The following is a 17,178-nucleotide window of genomic DNA, read 5'->3' on the forward strand; positions in this document are numbered from 1 at the left end:
CCCAAAGCCTTAGAAATGGATTTGTAACCCTTTCCAGACTTATCATAGAGTCTATCATATAGATATCAATGACTTTGTTTCTCATCTGTTCTTGAATTTCTTTTGATCGTGGCATCATGTGCTGCTTTTTGAGATCTTTTAGTCATCTTCACTTTGTCAGACAGGTTCTATTCAAGTGCTTTCCAGATTGTACAGGTCTAGCAGTAATCAGGCCTGGGTGTGGTCACTAAATTGAACTCACCTTTCCAAAATATGTGGTCAATCGATTGATTTATTAAGGGGGGGGCAATTATTTTTTCACATAGGGCCAGGTAAGTTTGGATAAGTTTTTACTCTTAATAAATGAAATCATCATTTAAAAACTACATTTTGTATTTACTCAGGGTGTATGTGTGTGTGTGTGTGCAGCTGCAGTTGGTTCCCGTCCCTCCTCTCCACTGTGCAGAAAACAACAGAGCTAATGCGACCCACAACTCCTATCGATTGCCATATATTGCACACTCCTTTTTTTGTTTACTTATTAGGCAAGGATGCAGATCCCCTTGGGGAGAGTCGGCATTCTCGGAGTGGACGCCTTGAGCCCCATTTCTGAATGTCAAACACCATCATCTGCTCAACGTTTTATCAAACATCTGGATTCATCTCTATACAAGGCCTGATTTTTTTGGGGGGGGGGATTTCCGTTAAGAAAAAAACTAATCTTGTGAGTTCAATTTGAGAAAGATCCAAATAGCAACATTATGGAGACCCTTGTGAGGGATCATTGATGGAGGGACACTTTCACACTGGATCAAAAGTTACTTCTGCATTTCACTGTGTTAATGTTACAGCCTATAGTGCTTAAATACTCTGGTGAATTTGGCCTATAATGTCAATACCTTAAGCATCTACACAGCACATTATTTTACACTCACTCAACCTTTCACTTACACATTTTGACTTATCAATATATAAAAACGGGGCAGGTGATTTATTGTTGGTCTAAATTAACTGCATTATGATTTTTATTGTGTCATGCACTTTGGAGTTTTTAAGTTGTTAAACATATGCAAGACAAGATCAGAGCTTCTTACACTTCACAAAGAACTTTGTATTTTGTTCCAGTAAAGTCAGGGCAATGAGCCAGCAAATACCAAGGCAAAATAATTATTATTGATAATCCCTGTGAGTTTCCTGCTATTACATGTCACAGTGTCTACTGTGTAAAACTTGTCTACGTGAGTGGTACAAGTTATTTTTGAACCGTAAAAGATGGATACACATTAATTGGTATGCACTGGTGCCACTACACATCAAAAGACCCATGCATGACCTTTTAAAACTCATTTTCCAGGTATCACTTTGAAGTTAATCCTTGCTTCAGCTCATCCTGGTTTTTCAGTTTGCATTCAACAACTGGCTCATGCAACTTACAATGTACTTGTGTGGTGAACATAACAAAAAAAAGTGTAATTGTTGATCAAATATGAGTCGGCATGTCATTTGTGAGGAAGATCCAAGAATAAATGCACTCCCAATTTTTAAAAGTTCTCCAATAAAGATATTGTAGATACAACATCCAAACTACGTTTCCAGCAATCCATTTTTTATTTATTTTTTGCTTTGCTTTTGGACAAAGTTTAAGCTTTCACATGTGTAAAGCAAAAACTTGACTTGATTATTTATTCTGATGATTTGCATGATACCAGTAGGCTAAAGGCTACATCTCCAAAACAACAGTTTAAAACGAGAAACAGCTTTACGCCCTCCATGCAAATATTAGGGTGTGCCCATTCTAATGTCCTCAAAACATTGTATGTCAGTGCCATCTACTGGTCTTGTTAAGAACATTATCAACTGTGGTTGTTCTGGGTCTGCAAAAAAATATGCTTCCATCTGTTAAAGTGTTCTGTATGGTTATAATTTAATTCAGAGGCAGACTTCAATATTTGCAACAATCATTTATTATTGTCAAACTAATAGTGACTCAACGATTTTACATACAAAGTGTAGACAAACAGAAGTGTGTTCAATTAAAATCCTTTAAAAATAAAAGTACATTTTAGTTTAATTAAAGATGACCTGAAATCGTACATTCATTTTCCAGACAGTGTCTGTACAAATTGTAGAGCAGTGTACACAAAAGGAAAAGACAACTTGGATAAAAACAATAAAATTATGATTTCAAAAGAATTATATAGAGATTTCACATAGTATACCAGGTAGAGCTGGGGATTTTCACATTTTTTTCAGTACCAAAATATCAAAATAATATATATATTAAGCTTTGCCCTTCCTCTTATATTTCTAATCAGTGCATTTAGAATCTTTCTTTATTAAATACAAGTATTTTAAACAATCAAATAATGCCACAGGCTCTTACACATTTTGTCTTTCAACAAGATCCACCAAAATAAATGTTCATTGCTAATTTTATTTATCTTTAATTGCAACTTCCCTTCCCAATGTATGAGTCCTGTACATATTAAATATATTGGTTACTTAAGTTTCAAACTCTCAGCATAAAAAAACTTCAAAGTACCTGTGTATCTGTCTCGTACCTTCAATACCAGTGCTAGTATATTTCTCCCTATTGTCAGAATTTAGGGGTGCATATTAGACTAAACAACTGGTCCAAACCAACGGCATTGCTTTGGAGATGTAGTGGGTCAGCAGTGGTATGAGGAACACTCTCCTACTCAGTGAACAGCAGATGGCCTGAAAAATAGCTGTTACTGGTCAGACCGTTGCCACCATGGTTGGCCACAAGCCAGACTTTATCTCCCTTCTCAAGCTTAATGTACGTGCTGCCACTGGCGGTGATGTAATTGCTCTGGCGGGTGGTGAATGAGTGAAGAATCAACTTTCCATTCACCAACAGATCCAAACTGCCAGCGATCTCGGTGATGGTACAATGGAACTGGAACTCATAAACACCTGGATACTCACAGGTAAAAAACCCTGTCCTGATGTCATAGCTGTTCTGTCCATTGTAGATCGGATCACGGAAGGCGATGGGCTCGCCAGCTTTGGGGAAGTTGTTGCCAAGTCGCACAGAGAACGCAACATTCTCCACAGTCCTACCAGGTCCAGGTTCGCCTCTCGGACCAGGTGGTCCTCTGGGTCCTAGGTGAAAAAAGACATGGATACAATTAAACCGATAGAGCCTCCCTATTAAAGGCTTATCAGGGCAGGACCTGATAAGCCTTTGGCTTCTTCCGTCACCCTTCGGACAACACAAAGTAAGATGTATGAAGATATGAAAGAGAAATTGTGTATTGGTGGAATTGCCCGAAAGAATAATAAATAAATAAATATTACAGTATTCTTAAAGGTGCTCTGAATAACTTTCAGTTTGTGTACATTCTTGCACCCCCTTTGGACAAAAGCAATAGTGTTTTTACAACGCCAGCTGTTGTTCCTGGGTGAGCGTATCCATGACATAGGCATTAAGAAAAAACTATATAAAAATAGCATTCTTTGCCTTGAGGGTCTCATTTGTCATTTATGATCTTCAAAGGAAAAATTTGACCATTTCAGAAATATTTAAAAGTTCCTGGTAGCTCCTTTGAGTAACACTTCTAGAATATCATTGTATTAACGTAAGAATAAAAGTACGAGAAGTGTCCATTTACCTTGTGGCCCCCGTGGCGATTGTCCTAGAGGAATTTAAAAGGAAAAGTCAGTATTTCATTATTAGACTGTAATGTTGGCAATTAATGTCTTCAATCGGCTGTGTCAGAGAGGAGTTCTGGTAATGAACTCACCATCCTCCTGCCATGGACTGAGGTCAAAGGCAGGGATGTCCTCGCACTGGGTGTAACCAGATCCTCTAGGCCGATACTGGAAGGGTCTTTCTGGTACTTCAGTGATCCCAGTATTGTCACAGATGATGCGGGCAAGTGATGTTTCTCTGAGGGACTCCTTCTGAGCATCAGTGAAGAGTCCGTCGTTCTCCCACCAAAGTCTGAAATTTTAGAGTATGGTAACATTAAATGTCACTGAAAGTAAAATCGAATGTAAAGATGCAGGTAACAGAAATACTCCACATCTTTGGTATTCTCATTCATGTAATATACCTGTCTCCCAGACGAATCCTCTGGAACTGAGTGGCAATCAGGCAGGCAAACAGGGGTCCCACTCTTCCTCCAGGGACAAACGGCTCAGCCACTCCTCCCATCCAAACATCAATGTTGGCAGGTGTGCCGTAGAGATCCAGAAGCTTTCTGGACAGATCAGTGTTGTTCATAACTACAGCCAGCTGTGCTGGATTACTTGGCTGGGACAGACCACAGAACTCACGCCATTTGTTGTAGCCTGAAAAGGGACACACATGGTGAACATTTTGCTATGTTTAAGTGGGGATGTACTTCCAGTCATAGTTTTGCTTAGTTTTTTCTTGGGTTTCAGTGTGTTCTCCCTGTATAGTGTAGCCTACTTCATTAATGCTCCTTAAATACTCACACACACACATATACACACACACAACCTGCAAAAGCCTAGTTTTGTTGGCAAAATGAATTCTCAATATAAAGAAGAAAACTAAATTAATACCAGGGAGTCCATGGTCTCTGCCTCTCTGCAAGTTGAGAGCGCCCAGATCCAGCGCCATTTTGGAGGTGAAATTAAACAGCAATTCCCTCAACTCATCAGGCATCATTTGATCCTGTGTGTTCAGCTTGGCCTGTCGACCAACCAGGCCCCTCAGGATTGGGTCCAGACCACCTGAGGGGATCACCAAGAGATATTCACACTTATATTCATTCTCTGTTTAGGGAAGGACTAAAAACTTAAAGATACTGGCCATACCTTCATCAGTGACTCTCCATGGTGTGAACATGGCTCTGTGCAACAATGGGCTGCGGTAAACACTGTGCTCCTGGTATTTCTCATCAAGACGAAATATGAAAGGCTGAATCATCAGGTGAGCAAACCGGTAGGCAGCTGTGGCAAACACATTGGAGATGCTGGGGTCTATGTTTTCATCATAACCAGGGTAGGTAGACAGCTGCTTGGCAAGGGTTTCTGGACCGACGATGTGGAGTAAGTAGTCTCTGAAAGTGACAACCTGAAAGAAAAACAAAAAACCTGAGAAAACAGAACCATGCGAGGACATACCATCCATCCAGAATGCAACAGTTCTGCAATTCATGCAGCTATAGGTCTGTCTCTAACCTGAAGGTTTGCTCCGATGATCTTGCGCACCTCCTGGTAGATTCTCTCTCCATTCCATCGAGGATTGAGTTTGGCCAAAGCACGTGCCAGACGGTTGTGTTCACGCAAAAATAGTGTGTGAATAGTTGTCAGAGCAATGTTCTCATTAGCTCGCTCGTCACCTTCAAAGTCACATGAGATCAGGAAAAATGGGCTGTCATTCCTTTGCGATGCTTAAAATGACACTTTTAAGGACTTTGCTCAGTATTTTGCTGCCACTCACCTGCCAAGAAGCAGGGCACCTCTTCAGCATTGCTGTCCTTGGTAATGCGAGCCTTTGTGGCACACATGTTGGCACCCATGCTGAAGGGCAGGAGCTCGCGGCCCTCGTCCTTATACTCTGTGTTGACTCTCAGCAGGCCCTCATCTGTGGTAAGGTCGCGTAGTGAGCGAGCTTTGACATCGTCTGAACCGTACACCTGGCCCGCATCAATGAAAGAAGTGAGAGAATTCATCTGCTGACGGACAGTTCCAGCACCAAAGATGTGCCCTGTGTTGCCAGAACCACAAGCTGCTGAGGAGCGGAAGAAGGGGATGCACTTTTCTGAGTCACTTCCAAAGCGAGGGTCTTCACTGGGAATCTGTCAAGAAGCAGTTATCATTCAATATGTGTGTTTTTGCTTTAGCTAAAGCCGTTTCTTGTGTTATACAATGACACTTACGTCAATGGGGAAACAGGGCTCTGTGCGCTCACAGCTCCTCATCTCATCATCACAGTCAATACCACTACTGAATGAGCGGATGACAGGAGAGTGAGGAGTGAACGTCAGGTCGTGGTCAGTCCACTGGCCGAAGATTGTCACCAGGTGAGTGTAAAGTGGATCGCTCTCCACATCAGAATTTGATGTACGCAAGATACGATTGGACACCTCCCTTACCTGGGGACAGGATAAATCTTAGCAAACTCTGCCTTTGTAAAAAGGATCATAAGAATTACAAGTTTTTTTCTATGTTTATATGTAATGCAGCAGAAGAATGACAATATGATCTCATGATGTTACCAAAGGAAGAAGATGATTGTTGACTCTCAGCTCAGGGTCCCAGCCTTTGGGCAGAGAGATTTTATCCTGGTACTCGGCAGGCAGCCAGCGGGTGAAGGGTGTATTGGCAGATCCCCAGCGAGTGTTTACCCTAAGCAGAGAAATAGATACATTTTTGATATGATCTGTTAATCACTTCTGTTTTTATGAATGATTTCATGGCATTTTGCATCTATTGAATGTAACATATGGAAGTATAAGGGAAATAACAGGGGAAAACATGCAACAAGCCAATACCACAATCAGGGATATAATCAGTTCCAATTAGGGATTCAACATTATTTATATTAAAGTAAGCAATTACGAACTCCTATTGTCAGTGTCCTTATTTGTGAAATTAAATGAAAGGTGACAATTCAATTGCTGCCTGACCTGTTGTTGCAGACGCTGCTTGCAGTGCGAAACTTGTCTAACGTGGGAGAAGTTTTGCAAGAAGGGACACGACTTTGGGGAGAACAGCCTGTAAGATTCGCAATGAGTTCCAGATCCTCTTCAGAGAGCAGGTCTAATTAAAAAAAAGAAAGCACAAGCAATTATGTTACCGATTTGTATATGTAGGCTTAGGAGAAGTGAGTTTGAGAGAACCTTTCAAAGGCTACACACCTGTGGCATTGATGGAGCGTTTTTGACGTATCCTCCGGCTCGGAGACGACTTGATCAGAGTGATGGCATTATACATATAGTCAGCTGCTCGCGCAGCACTACGGGTTAATCCAGCAGGCTGCTTCATCAACCGCATGATGTCTGAAGGACTGGCTGCTTCCCTTCGGACACGCTCAATGCTCCTGTGTTGTGTTCAGAGATCATATATCAGAATCTCTTCAATACCATTTTTACATATCTGTGTTAGGCCCCTTTTTCCCCTTTTTTGAAGGCTGCCATGTTTAACAGCTTGGGAACTCACACTCTCCGGGAGTATTCATAAGCCGAATCCACGTTGGCCTTTGCTGCGATCACCGCCCTCTCGATCACTCCCCGGTTCAAATGTGACTCTGAAAGCAAAAAAGAGGTTTGGTTTAATTGACATCGAGTTTAACTGTTCGTAGCACACGAATGTTTCTGGCATGATCATGTTAATGTTCTACGTTCAGGTTAAGATATGTATTGTAATTTAACTATAGCACATGCACTCGTTGCCCAGACTCCCTTTTTAGAAGAACTGATAAGTTTGATTAAAAAAAAATTATATTTAAAAATAAGAGAACGCAAGTAAGATGGAAGAGGTCTACTCACCGGCATTCACCTGCCATTGCAAGCATAGGCAAATACATGCAATCAGCATACACTGAAGAAGATGCATCTCTGCAACAAAAAAGGCAAATATTCTCCGGTCATTTAAACTAATATAATACATTTGTAAATATAATGCAAGCACACAGTTATTGACTTTAACATATTAGATGTGTCTCAAGTGAAAAAATGAATAGCTAGTAGCCTACTCTATGGAAATTTGGGTAAAAAAAGAAAAGTTACCTGTGAAAAACGTAAAGCTCGTGGCACCTATGTCCCGTGGCATCAGAGTTCCACTTGCTGTTGGCTGTCATATGCTTCTGTGCGTCTATTTATTCTCGCACGTCCTTCGATGGTGCGTCATTTGACAGCATGAGATGTCAGGAATTTATTCTTGCTAAGGCTGGATGGAAATGTTTTTCTTCCTTGTTCCTCGTCCTTCGCAATGCCTCCGAGCTACGAGTCACACCAATACTATGGAAACAACAAGCTTTAGGAAGAAAAAAAGGCCGATGACGGTGCATCGTCAAAGTTTATACTTTACTTTAGAATATCTCTATTTAATAGAGGGAGACAGAGAGAGAGAGAGAGAGAGAGAGAGAGAGAGAGAGAGAGAGAGAGAGAGAGAGAGAGAGAGAGAGAGAGAGAGGGATGGAGGGGGAGAGTCGCAATCTTTTTGTAGGCCCTATTGCAGACTCAAACATTACAAATAAAAATTAAACCATGTGGGCTTTTACAGTCGAATGTATGACTTTGGTTAAGCCTATATAAAATGCAGGATTTATGTTGGACTGGCGCACGTGGTTGCTTACCGTTTCGGACCTGACTCTCAGATAGGCCTGCAGTCTATAAGACAAGTGTCGCCTATAAATTGTGATGTCTGGTGCAGGCTATTCGACATTCAGGGTTATTCGGGCCAAGTTTAAAAATATTTGTTTTTCATAATACAACGTTGATTTAATTAAATCTTTTTTTTAAAAGCTTTAGGCCTATTTAGGCTATAGGCTTATTTTTTTCAATATCTCTTAAGTTCCTGGGTATTTAAATGAATGATCTTGCCTGTATTCTTGATAGACTATTTGAATATCAATTTTTGTTTCTTTGTTTCTTTGTGTTAATGATGCGGGTTTATTTTAGTTTGCGTCTGTGGTCGAGTGTTTTGATGATATGGCATCTCAACATCATCAGATAACATCGGTGCAAAAAACTTCCTGGAGAGGAAAAAAATGTGCGCTATTTTGTGATAAGCCACACAATGGCATCAAAGTTCCCATTACGTGACAAGCAGAAAAAGAAAAAACTTCCTGCATATATTCCAAGAAATCCAAAAGTCATGTAATGGCCTAAATGTAATGCACCAGGCTACACGTAATGTATTTAGTTAACTAAACGCGTTTAAAAAAATATGCCTACATACTTTTTATCAACGAAAAGCAAGTTTGCTTCGTTCATATAAATAAATGTTGAACATAAAAACACTTTACATGATCAACTATAAATACTAAAATGATCAATTGAACACAATTCCACAATTCCCCAAACTGTGTGCAACTGTTATACACAATTGTTGTTTTTTAGGGGGTTTCCCGTACCAAAGGCTAAATAAAGTCGTTTTTTTGCATGGGTTTAGCATGAAGCACATAAAGCAATTGACACGAATTTCTTGGGTTTCAGTGAGTTTGTTCTGTGTGTATAGTAGCCTACCTCATTAATGCTCCCCACACACACACACACACACACACACACACACACACACACACACACACACACACAACCTGTTTATTTATCATGAAGTAAAATAAGTCTAATGTGAAATGCCTATTAATAATGTAGCCTAATTGCAATGTATAAGATTGAATCCCTACTTTCCACAGGTGGTAGGTGTGCTTGGGTGCGCTTATGCGTGGGTGCATGCTATTGGTCATGCTGGCTCGCCGTCATGACATAACAGAGCCATGAACCTTTTGTTTTTCTTTGTGACTACACCGAGGTGCAGATGCAAACAGGAACGCAGACAGCGAGTATTAGGTGAACAGCTGGAGACAAGGACCAGGGGTTGTAGGCCTATTGCCGTTTTAATCAAAACTAAAACCACGTTCGTTCCTTTTTTAGCCTTTCAAAGGCCTTTCTGACATATTGTTCAGCGGTAAAGTTAATGTGCTCACAAATAATGCCATTATAGGCTAATAGAAGTTAACTATAATTGTCTTGCTGTAGATACATATTAGCCTACTATGCCATTGTTTAGTAAGTTTCTACAGCGATCCAACATTTGAAAAACACATTTCTATGCCGGATAGGCCCGGACCTGGACTGGGTTTGACATTTTTGGCCTTTTGAATTTATTCAAGGATTGAATTCAGAGTAATACATTTCACTGCGACTGTAAATAAGAATAGAAGATACTTTTTATTTATTTATTCTACCCCTTCAGGTGTCAGGGCAATTCTTGGATCCTGAGGGATCTCAACATGCATTAGCCTACCTCCCATACAAATCCGTGTACCTTCCGTTCAATCCATATCCGTTTGGAAATCAAAACAGGAAAAACTAAAAGTGACCTGTTTTTTTAATAATCATCCTCTCATCTACATTATGTATTTTACTAAAACACGTTTTTATCAATTTTTAATCACAATTCATGACCAGGAGATCAAATATGAGAATAATGGCCTAAATGTTGATTTTGAAAAATACATGTTTCAATTTAGTGATAGAAGTGCGTGCGCACGCGTGTGCGTGTGTGTGCGTGCGCCCAGAGGCGAACTTAACCATTGCGCAAAGGTAGGTAATTGCCTTGGGTCTCATAGCCTAATCATCTAATAAATGTTTGTTTTACTCTTCATTCATTAGGCCTAATCACCGATTACGTGCGGACGTCAGCATCGCACTGGGAACTGAGGGACACACCCTACATTATTGATAATGTTATTGATACTCGTGATCAGCTGAGGCATGAGCCCCAGTGCAGACAGCTGCATATGAAAGCATTTGTATTGGTTAGGTCCACGAGAGAAAATTGCGTCTGAGATGATCGTCGTCTCTGTCTCTCTTTTTTCCCTGTCTTCACTTCTTGCCGAGTCAAAGTGTGTGTGTGTGTGTGTGTGTGTGTGTGTGTGTGTGTGTGTGTGTGTGTGTGTGTGTGTGTGTGTGTGTGTGTGTGTGTGTGTGTGTGTGTGTGTGTGTGTGTGTGTGTGTGTGTGTGTGTGTGTGTGTGTGTGTGTGTGTGTGTGTGTGTGTGTGTGTGTGTGTGCGTGTGTGTGTGTGTGTGTGTGTGTGTGTCGAGGAAAGAAGAAACTTGTCTAGGCTATATTTTGTCCACGTTTAGGCTATAGGCTATCTGAATTGAGCTTTTTGTAAAATAAGGCTCTTGATGGTAGCCTATGACAGACAATGACATAGCAGCCTTTGGCAGCCAGCCAAAATATGTTTCCCCTCTCAATAAAGATTAAACATTTGGTGGTTTGTCCCGTTTTGATCTGGATCAACAGCTGTATGTCTGTCGCTGTTTAGATCATGCCTCGTTTCCTCTGAGCAGCACAGTTCGGTTCGGCACGGTTCGGCAGGGTTACCCTACTAGATCTGCCATGCGTTTCCACTACCGACAAGAGGCTTTAGCCTACTTAAAAGACGGAGATAGCCACGGTCAGAAAACAGTCTATGGGTCCAAGCCATCACGGCTCTGGCAGCGCATAGCTCGTGGCATTGTGGCAGCGGGACACAGTTTAACCCGCTGATTAATATAAATTATTATTTGGAACTTCAAAAATGAAGATGCAAATTTTTTACATTTTCTGTTTGTCTCCTTTCCCATTGTCGTATGTAAAGGGCGACATGGGAAAAAAAAAGAAATAGCAATCAATTCATGTTTTACAGGCATATTTTGAATAAAACAGTCCGTTTTTTATTTTTTTTAAATGAAACAAATAATTAAAAAATGAAATCAAACAGTTTTTTTCGTTTTTCGTGTTTTGATTTCCAAACGGATATGGATTGAACGGAAGGTACACGGATTTGAATGAAATAGAGTTCTTGGAATCTTAACAGGTAACATTTGAAACGAATAACGCATTAAGACATACGTGCTACATCTCTATTCGTCCTATTGAGATATGAGTAGGGGTCCAACGCTCTAGATAATTTTTAATACATTTTGTTATTTTATCATAATTTACATTATAAAGCTGATACAAAACCTGAGATTATTTCATGGTACTTGATCCCCTCCTTGGGCCATTTAAACCCACTCTGAGACTTAACTGTTTGAGATATTCTGCAATTTATATCCATAGCTTCCGTTTTATCTATATTGATTGTGTAACCTAAATAAAAGCCAAACTGATAATTTGGGTTATGTGTCTGATCGCTGGATCAGACAAATACAGCAATACAGATTTAGCTACTTTAATAACATAGGCTATTTAAAAAAAATAAAAGTTAAAGATGGAAAAGCTTTTGCCCCCCATTTTCCCTTAAGAATAGGCTAATGACATGTACATATTTAAAACTACATACTGTATGTGTAAAAAGCATGTAACATTGTGGTTTGCAAACACGTTTTTTTCCTCATTTAAAGTTTAAAGCTTGGGGTATAACATTTTTAACAGCTCAAGCTTTTCAAGCAAGGTCAGAAATGGTCAGCAGATCAACTCTTTATAGTAATTTTACATATCATAATTAAATATTTTAATTACTTTTTTGTCCATACCAAGCCAGCGCACGGCAATGCTGTATTATCACCAGGGATCCTGAAAACACTGTTGTGAATTAATAATGATATACACATTATTCAAGCAGCACTCATTTATTTAAAGATGTAAGTCTTGTCATCTAAGAGGAAACTACATTCCAAACGTTTGCATATCTTTTATTATAGATTACTTAGAAATCAAAGCCAGTCATAGAAATCCATTAAAAGTGAACAAAGAAAATGTCAAATAACCACCAGGATTCAGGACTAATTGTACGTTACTTCCCACAAGTTCATAGAATACCTTTTGACATGTTTATTTTACCCTGATTCAATATAAATGCAGGCAATCTGCAAAAGGAAATTCATTCCAATTGAAACAACAAATCAGGAATATTCATCAAGTGATGACTCAAGTGTGAAAAATTGTAGTTTTGCACTATAGTATTGTTTTGAGGGTGTCATGTGAATCAGCAGTAGAGTGAGGAATTTCTACACAGTAAGGTGGAGTGGTCTGTAGTCTGAAGGCTGCAATGAGGATTTCTACAGAATAGTCTCCTTCCATGGATTGAGGTCAAAGACAGTGATGTTCCCACATAGAGTGTAGTTGGACACTGTTGGCTCGTATTGGAAGGGATGGATGGGTATTTTAGTGATACCGGTGTTGTCACAGATGATGCGGGCAAGTGACGTCTGCTTCAGGGACTCCCTCTGGGCATCAGTGAAGACTCCGCTGTTCTCCCACCAAAGTCTGAAAAAAACATTAAATGTCACTGAAAGTAAAATGTTGTAAAGATGCAGGTAACAGAGATATCTCAACATCTTTAGTATTCTCATTCATGTAATATACCTGTCTCCTAGACGAATCCTCTGGAACTGAGTGGCAATCAGGCAGGCAAACAGGGGTCCCACTCTTCCTCCAGGTACAAACGGCTCAGCCACTCCTCCCATCCAAACATCAATGTTGTCAGGCTTGCGATAGAGATCCAGAAGCTCTCTGGCAAGTGCACCATTATTCAGCACTCTTGCCAGCTGTCTTCTATTTCTTGGCTGGGACAGCCCACAGAATTTGCGCCATTGGTTGTAGCCTACAAAAGGGACAGTGTGTGAAAATCCTGAATTTTTTTAAGATAATGTATGATCTGGAACGAAGGAAAAGGCTCAGAGATTGACCAAACTCTATAGCACAAGGTATACAGTATGAGATAAAAACAACTTAATCAGATTAATACCAGGGAGTCCATGGTCTCTGCCTCTCTGCAAGTTGAGAGCGCCCAGATCCAGCGCCAACTCGGAGGAGAATTTAAACAGCAATTCCCTCAACTCATCATGCATCATGTGATCCTGTGTGTTCAGCTTGGCCTGTCGACCAACCAGGCCCCTCAGGATTGGGTCCAGACCACCTGAGGGGATCACCAAGAGATATTCACATTTATATTCATTCTCTGTTTAGGGAAGGACTAAAAACTTAAAGATATTGGCCATACCTTCATCAGTGACTCTCCATGGTGTGAACATGGCTCTGTGCAACAATGGGCTGCGGTAAACACTGTGCTCCTGGTACTTCTCATCAAGACGAAATATGAAAGGCTGAATCATCAGGTGAGCAAACCGGTAGGCAGCTGTGGCAAACACATTGGAGATGCTGGGGTCTATGTTTTCATCATAACCAGGGTAGGTAGACAGCTGCTTGGCAAGGGTTTCTGGACCGACGATGTGGAGTAAGTAGTCTCTGAAAGTGACAACCTGAAAGAAAAACAAAAAACCTGAGAAAACAGAACCATACGAGGACATACCATCCATCCAGAATGCAACAGTTCTGCAATTCATGCAGCTATAGGTCTGTCTCTAACCTGAAGGTTTGCTCCAATGATCTTGCGCACCTCCTGGTAGATTCTCTCTCCATTCCATTGAGGATTAAGTTTGGCCAAAGCACGTGCCAGACGGTTGTGTTCACGCAAAAATAGTGTGTGCATAGTTGTCAGAGCAATGTTCTCATTGGCTCGCTCGTCACCTTCAAAGTCACATAAGATCAGGAAAAATGGGCTGTCATTCCTTTGTGATGCTTAAAATGACACTTTTAAGGACTTTGCTCAGTATTTTGCTGCCACTCACCTGCCAAGAAGCAGGGCACCTCTTCAGCATTGCTGTCATTGGTAATGCGAGCCTTTGTGGCACACATGTTGGCACCCATGCTGAAGGGCAGGAGCTCGCGGCCCTCGTCCTTATACTCTGTGTTGACTCTCAGCAGGCCCTCATCTGTGGTAAGGTCGCGTAGTGAGCGAGCTTTGACATCGTCTGAACCGTACACCTGGCCCGCATCAATGAAAGACGTGATAGAATTCATCTGCTGACGGACAGTTCCAGCACCAAAGATGTGCCCTGTGTTGCCAGAACCACAAGCTGCTGAGGAGCGGAAGAAGGGGATGCACTCTTCTGAGTCACTTCCAAAGCGAGGGTCTTCACTGGGAATCTGTCAAGAAGCAGTTATCATTCAATATGTGTGTTTTTGCTTTAGCTAAAGCCGTTTCTTGTTTTATACAATGACACTTACGTCAATGGGGAAACAGGGCTCTGTGCGCTCACAGCTCTTATCACAGTCAATACCATTACTGAATGAACGGATGACAGGAGAGTGAGGAGTGAACGTCAGGTCGTGGTCAGTCCACTGGCCGAAGATTGTCACCAGGTGAGTGTAAAGTGGATCGCTCTCCACAGCAGAATTTGCTGTACGCATGATACGATTGGACACCTCCCTTACCTGGGGACAAAATACAGACAGTATTTACAGTTAGTAAAAGTGTCAAGAAACACAGGAAAACTAATAAATCAAATGGCAGGCACATAAAACAGAGGATCTGAAAAAGAACCAAAGGAATGAGTAGTGTGTGGCTGAATTGTGATGGGATGGAGAAGGTGCATGGGCTGAGTGAGCTGGCCAGGAGAATATGGACTGATGGATCAAGTGGGAACAGCTGTAACAAACCATGAAATAAGCATCTCATCTCCACTCCAGCTGTGATTAAATCATCAACTTTTCCTATTGTTCCTCTTTCTCCACCTCAGCAGGAGCTCCCTCAATGTCTAATCTGTCATGTGCTTTTATTCTCATCCCTTGGAAAGTACACAATGTTATATTATATAGACTATATGTAACTGAATAACTAGTATTTACTATATTGATAGTTGTTACTCAATAACTACATAGTTACTCATTCATATTTCATTCGTCACTCAGTTACAACCTACAATGTTGTGTACCTTATTGTAAAGTGTTATCTAGCCTATATGCATCTGTTCCTTACCAAAGGAAGAAGCTGATTGTTGACTCTCAGCTCAGGGCTCCAGCCTTTGGGCAGAGAGAGTTCATCCTCGTATTCGGCAGGGAGCCAGCGGGTGAAGGGTGTGTTGGAGGATCCCAAGCGGGTGTTTTCTCTAGACAACAAAAAATAAATGCTTTACACCTCTCTCTTTGTCTCGCACATGGGCGTACCGCGCACAGCACGTACTGATCTTTGAAATGGGGACCGGCAAAAGGATTGTTTGCCACCCAACCTTCTGCTCCCCATTGGAACATCTTTAACTTTTAAACAGAACTGGCATGTGCCTCCACACCTGTTGTTGCAGACGCTGCTTGCCGTGCGAAACTGGTTTAAATTAGGAGTTGTCTTGCAAGAAGGAGCACGATGTCGTGGAGAGCAGCCGGTCAGCTCAGCAATGGCCATCAGTTCCTCCTCGGATAGCAGATCTAATGGATAAGGGCGAGAGAGATATATATCAGCTTTGACTTGAAGCCACCTCTATGGCAAATTCTAAAGAATCCGTTTTGGTTACGCACCTGTGGCATTGATGGAGCGTTTCTGCCGACCCACCAAGGACCTCTTGATCAGTTTAACGGCATTATCCATATAGTCCGCAGCACGCACAGCACCGCGAGTTAATCCAGCAGGCTGCTTCATCAACCGCAGGACGTCTGAAGGACTCGCTTTATTCCTCCGCACGCGTTCAAGGCTCCTGTATCAGATGACCAATGACCATTTAGATAGTACCGCGTTCAAACTGTATTATTAGTGTTTTTTACTTTTATTTTGTACTTTTATTTTGTAGTTTTTCTCCCTCATTGCTAACTCACTCTCTTCTCGAGTACTCGTAAGACGAGTCCACCATGGCCTTGGCTTCAGCTACGGCGTGTTCAATTGCATTTCTGCTCAAACGTGGTTCTGAAGGCAAAACACATTTCTCTTGTCAGTGTGCTCTTCTTTGGCGTTTTAAACAAAACCCAGTCACCTTTCTAAGGTTTTTTGGGGGGTAATATTGGAGTTTATACTCATTACGTTGTATTTTAAACTGTTTTTTTTTTATATGACAAACTCATGTGCTGTTCATCTGTGATTTTATCTAAAAGACCAAATAAACCATAGCACGTTCATTGCGACTGTATTTGATTGATTTGAATTTGATGATCTAATTCTCACCAGCATCCACTTGGCTTTGCAGCCACAGGCCTGCAGCTATCAGGCACAAAAACAACTTCATCTCTACAAGAGGAAAAAACAAACAAACACAGTATGCTGAAAAACACGTTGATCAAATAAACACACCTGATCAAATATAGAAATATATATAATTGGAAATAAATAACTAGAAATGCATTGCAAGCATTATGGCCTGAATTTGAACCTCATCTGCCATGTGAGGAGAACCAACTTGTACCTGTTGTGTCCGGAAAGTCCCCGATTGATGCAGCAGCAGTCAGGTGTTGGCCTGTAAGACAATTTGTTCGTCTTTATAAGCAGTATTTCCTATAGCCTAGATAACACCGCCTCTTTGCAAAACCACAAGTGTCTTTGTTTGAGATTCAAATAAAGCTATGTTGTTTGACGGGAAACAAAAATGTTTAGCTTTGTGTAAAGATACGTTTTCAATTGTGAGGGTCCTTTATGCTCAACTAGTTTCCTGTTACTCAAGGAAACACACAATACAGCTCTTTTTCACTTCCTTTTCATAATTTGTGAAGGACTCTGG

At 41.0% G+C, this 17,178-nt stretch overlaps 1 protein-coding gene across 1 annotated transcript; it reads right to left on the reverse strand.

Moving 5' to 3' along the window:
* Positions 1-1,929: 1,929 nt before the first annotated feature.
* On the reverse strand, positions 1,930-16,914 carry LOC307256228 (uncharacterized protein). The gene is made up of 29 exons (XM_080035129.1): positions 16,867-16,914; positions 16,629-16,691; positions 16,286-16,373; positions 15,992-16,167; positions 15,769-15,901; positions 15,459-15,588; positions 14,708-14,914; positions 14,269-14,626; positions 14,007-14,167; positions 13,641-13,899; positions 13,386-13,556; positions 13,004-13,241; positions 12,701-12,904; positions 8,276-8,309; positions 7,707-7,770; positions 7,467-7,535; positions 7,138-7,225; positions 6,837-7,018; positions 6,606-6,738; positions 6,195-6,324; positions 5,856-6,071; positions 5,417-5,774; positions 5,155-5,315; positions 4,789-5,047; positions 4,534-4,704; positions 4,059-4,296; positions 3,747-3,946; positions 3,615-3,638; positions 1,930-3,105 (listed from the first exon to the last, which is right to left on the reverse strand). Exons 2-29 carry the CDS (start codon positions 16,687-16,689, stop codon positions 2,675-2,677), a joined length of 4,944 nt encoding a protein of 1,647 aa, XP_079891255.1. The 5' UTR covers positions 16,690-16,691; positions 16,867-16,914; the 3' UTR covers positions 1,930-2,674.
* Between the last annotated feature and the right edge of the window lie 264 nt (positions 16,915-17,178).

The sequence above is a fragment of the Ammodytes marinus genome, assembly GCF_949987685.1.
Source record: "Ammodytes marinus genome assembly, chromosome: 2".
NCBI classification, from domain to species: Eukaryota; Metazoa; Chordata; class Actinopteri; order Uranoscopiformes; family Ammodytidae; genus Ammodytes; species Ammodytes marinus.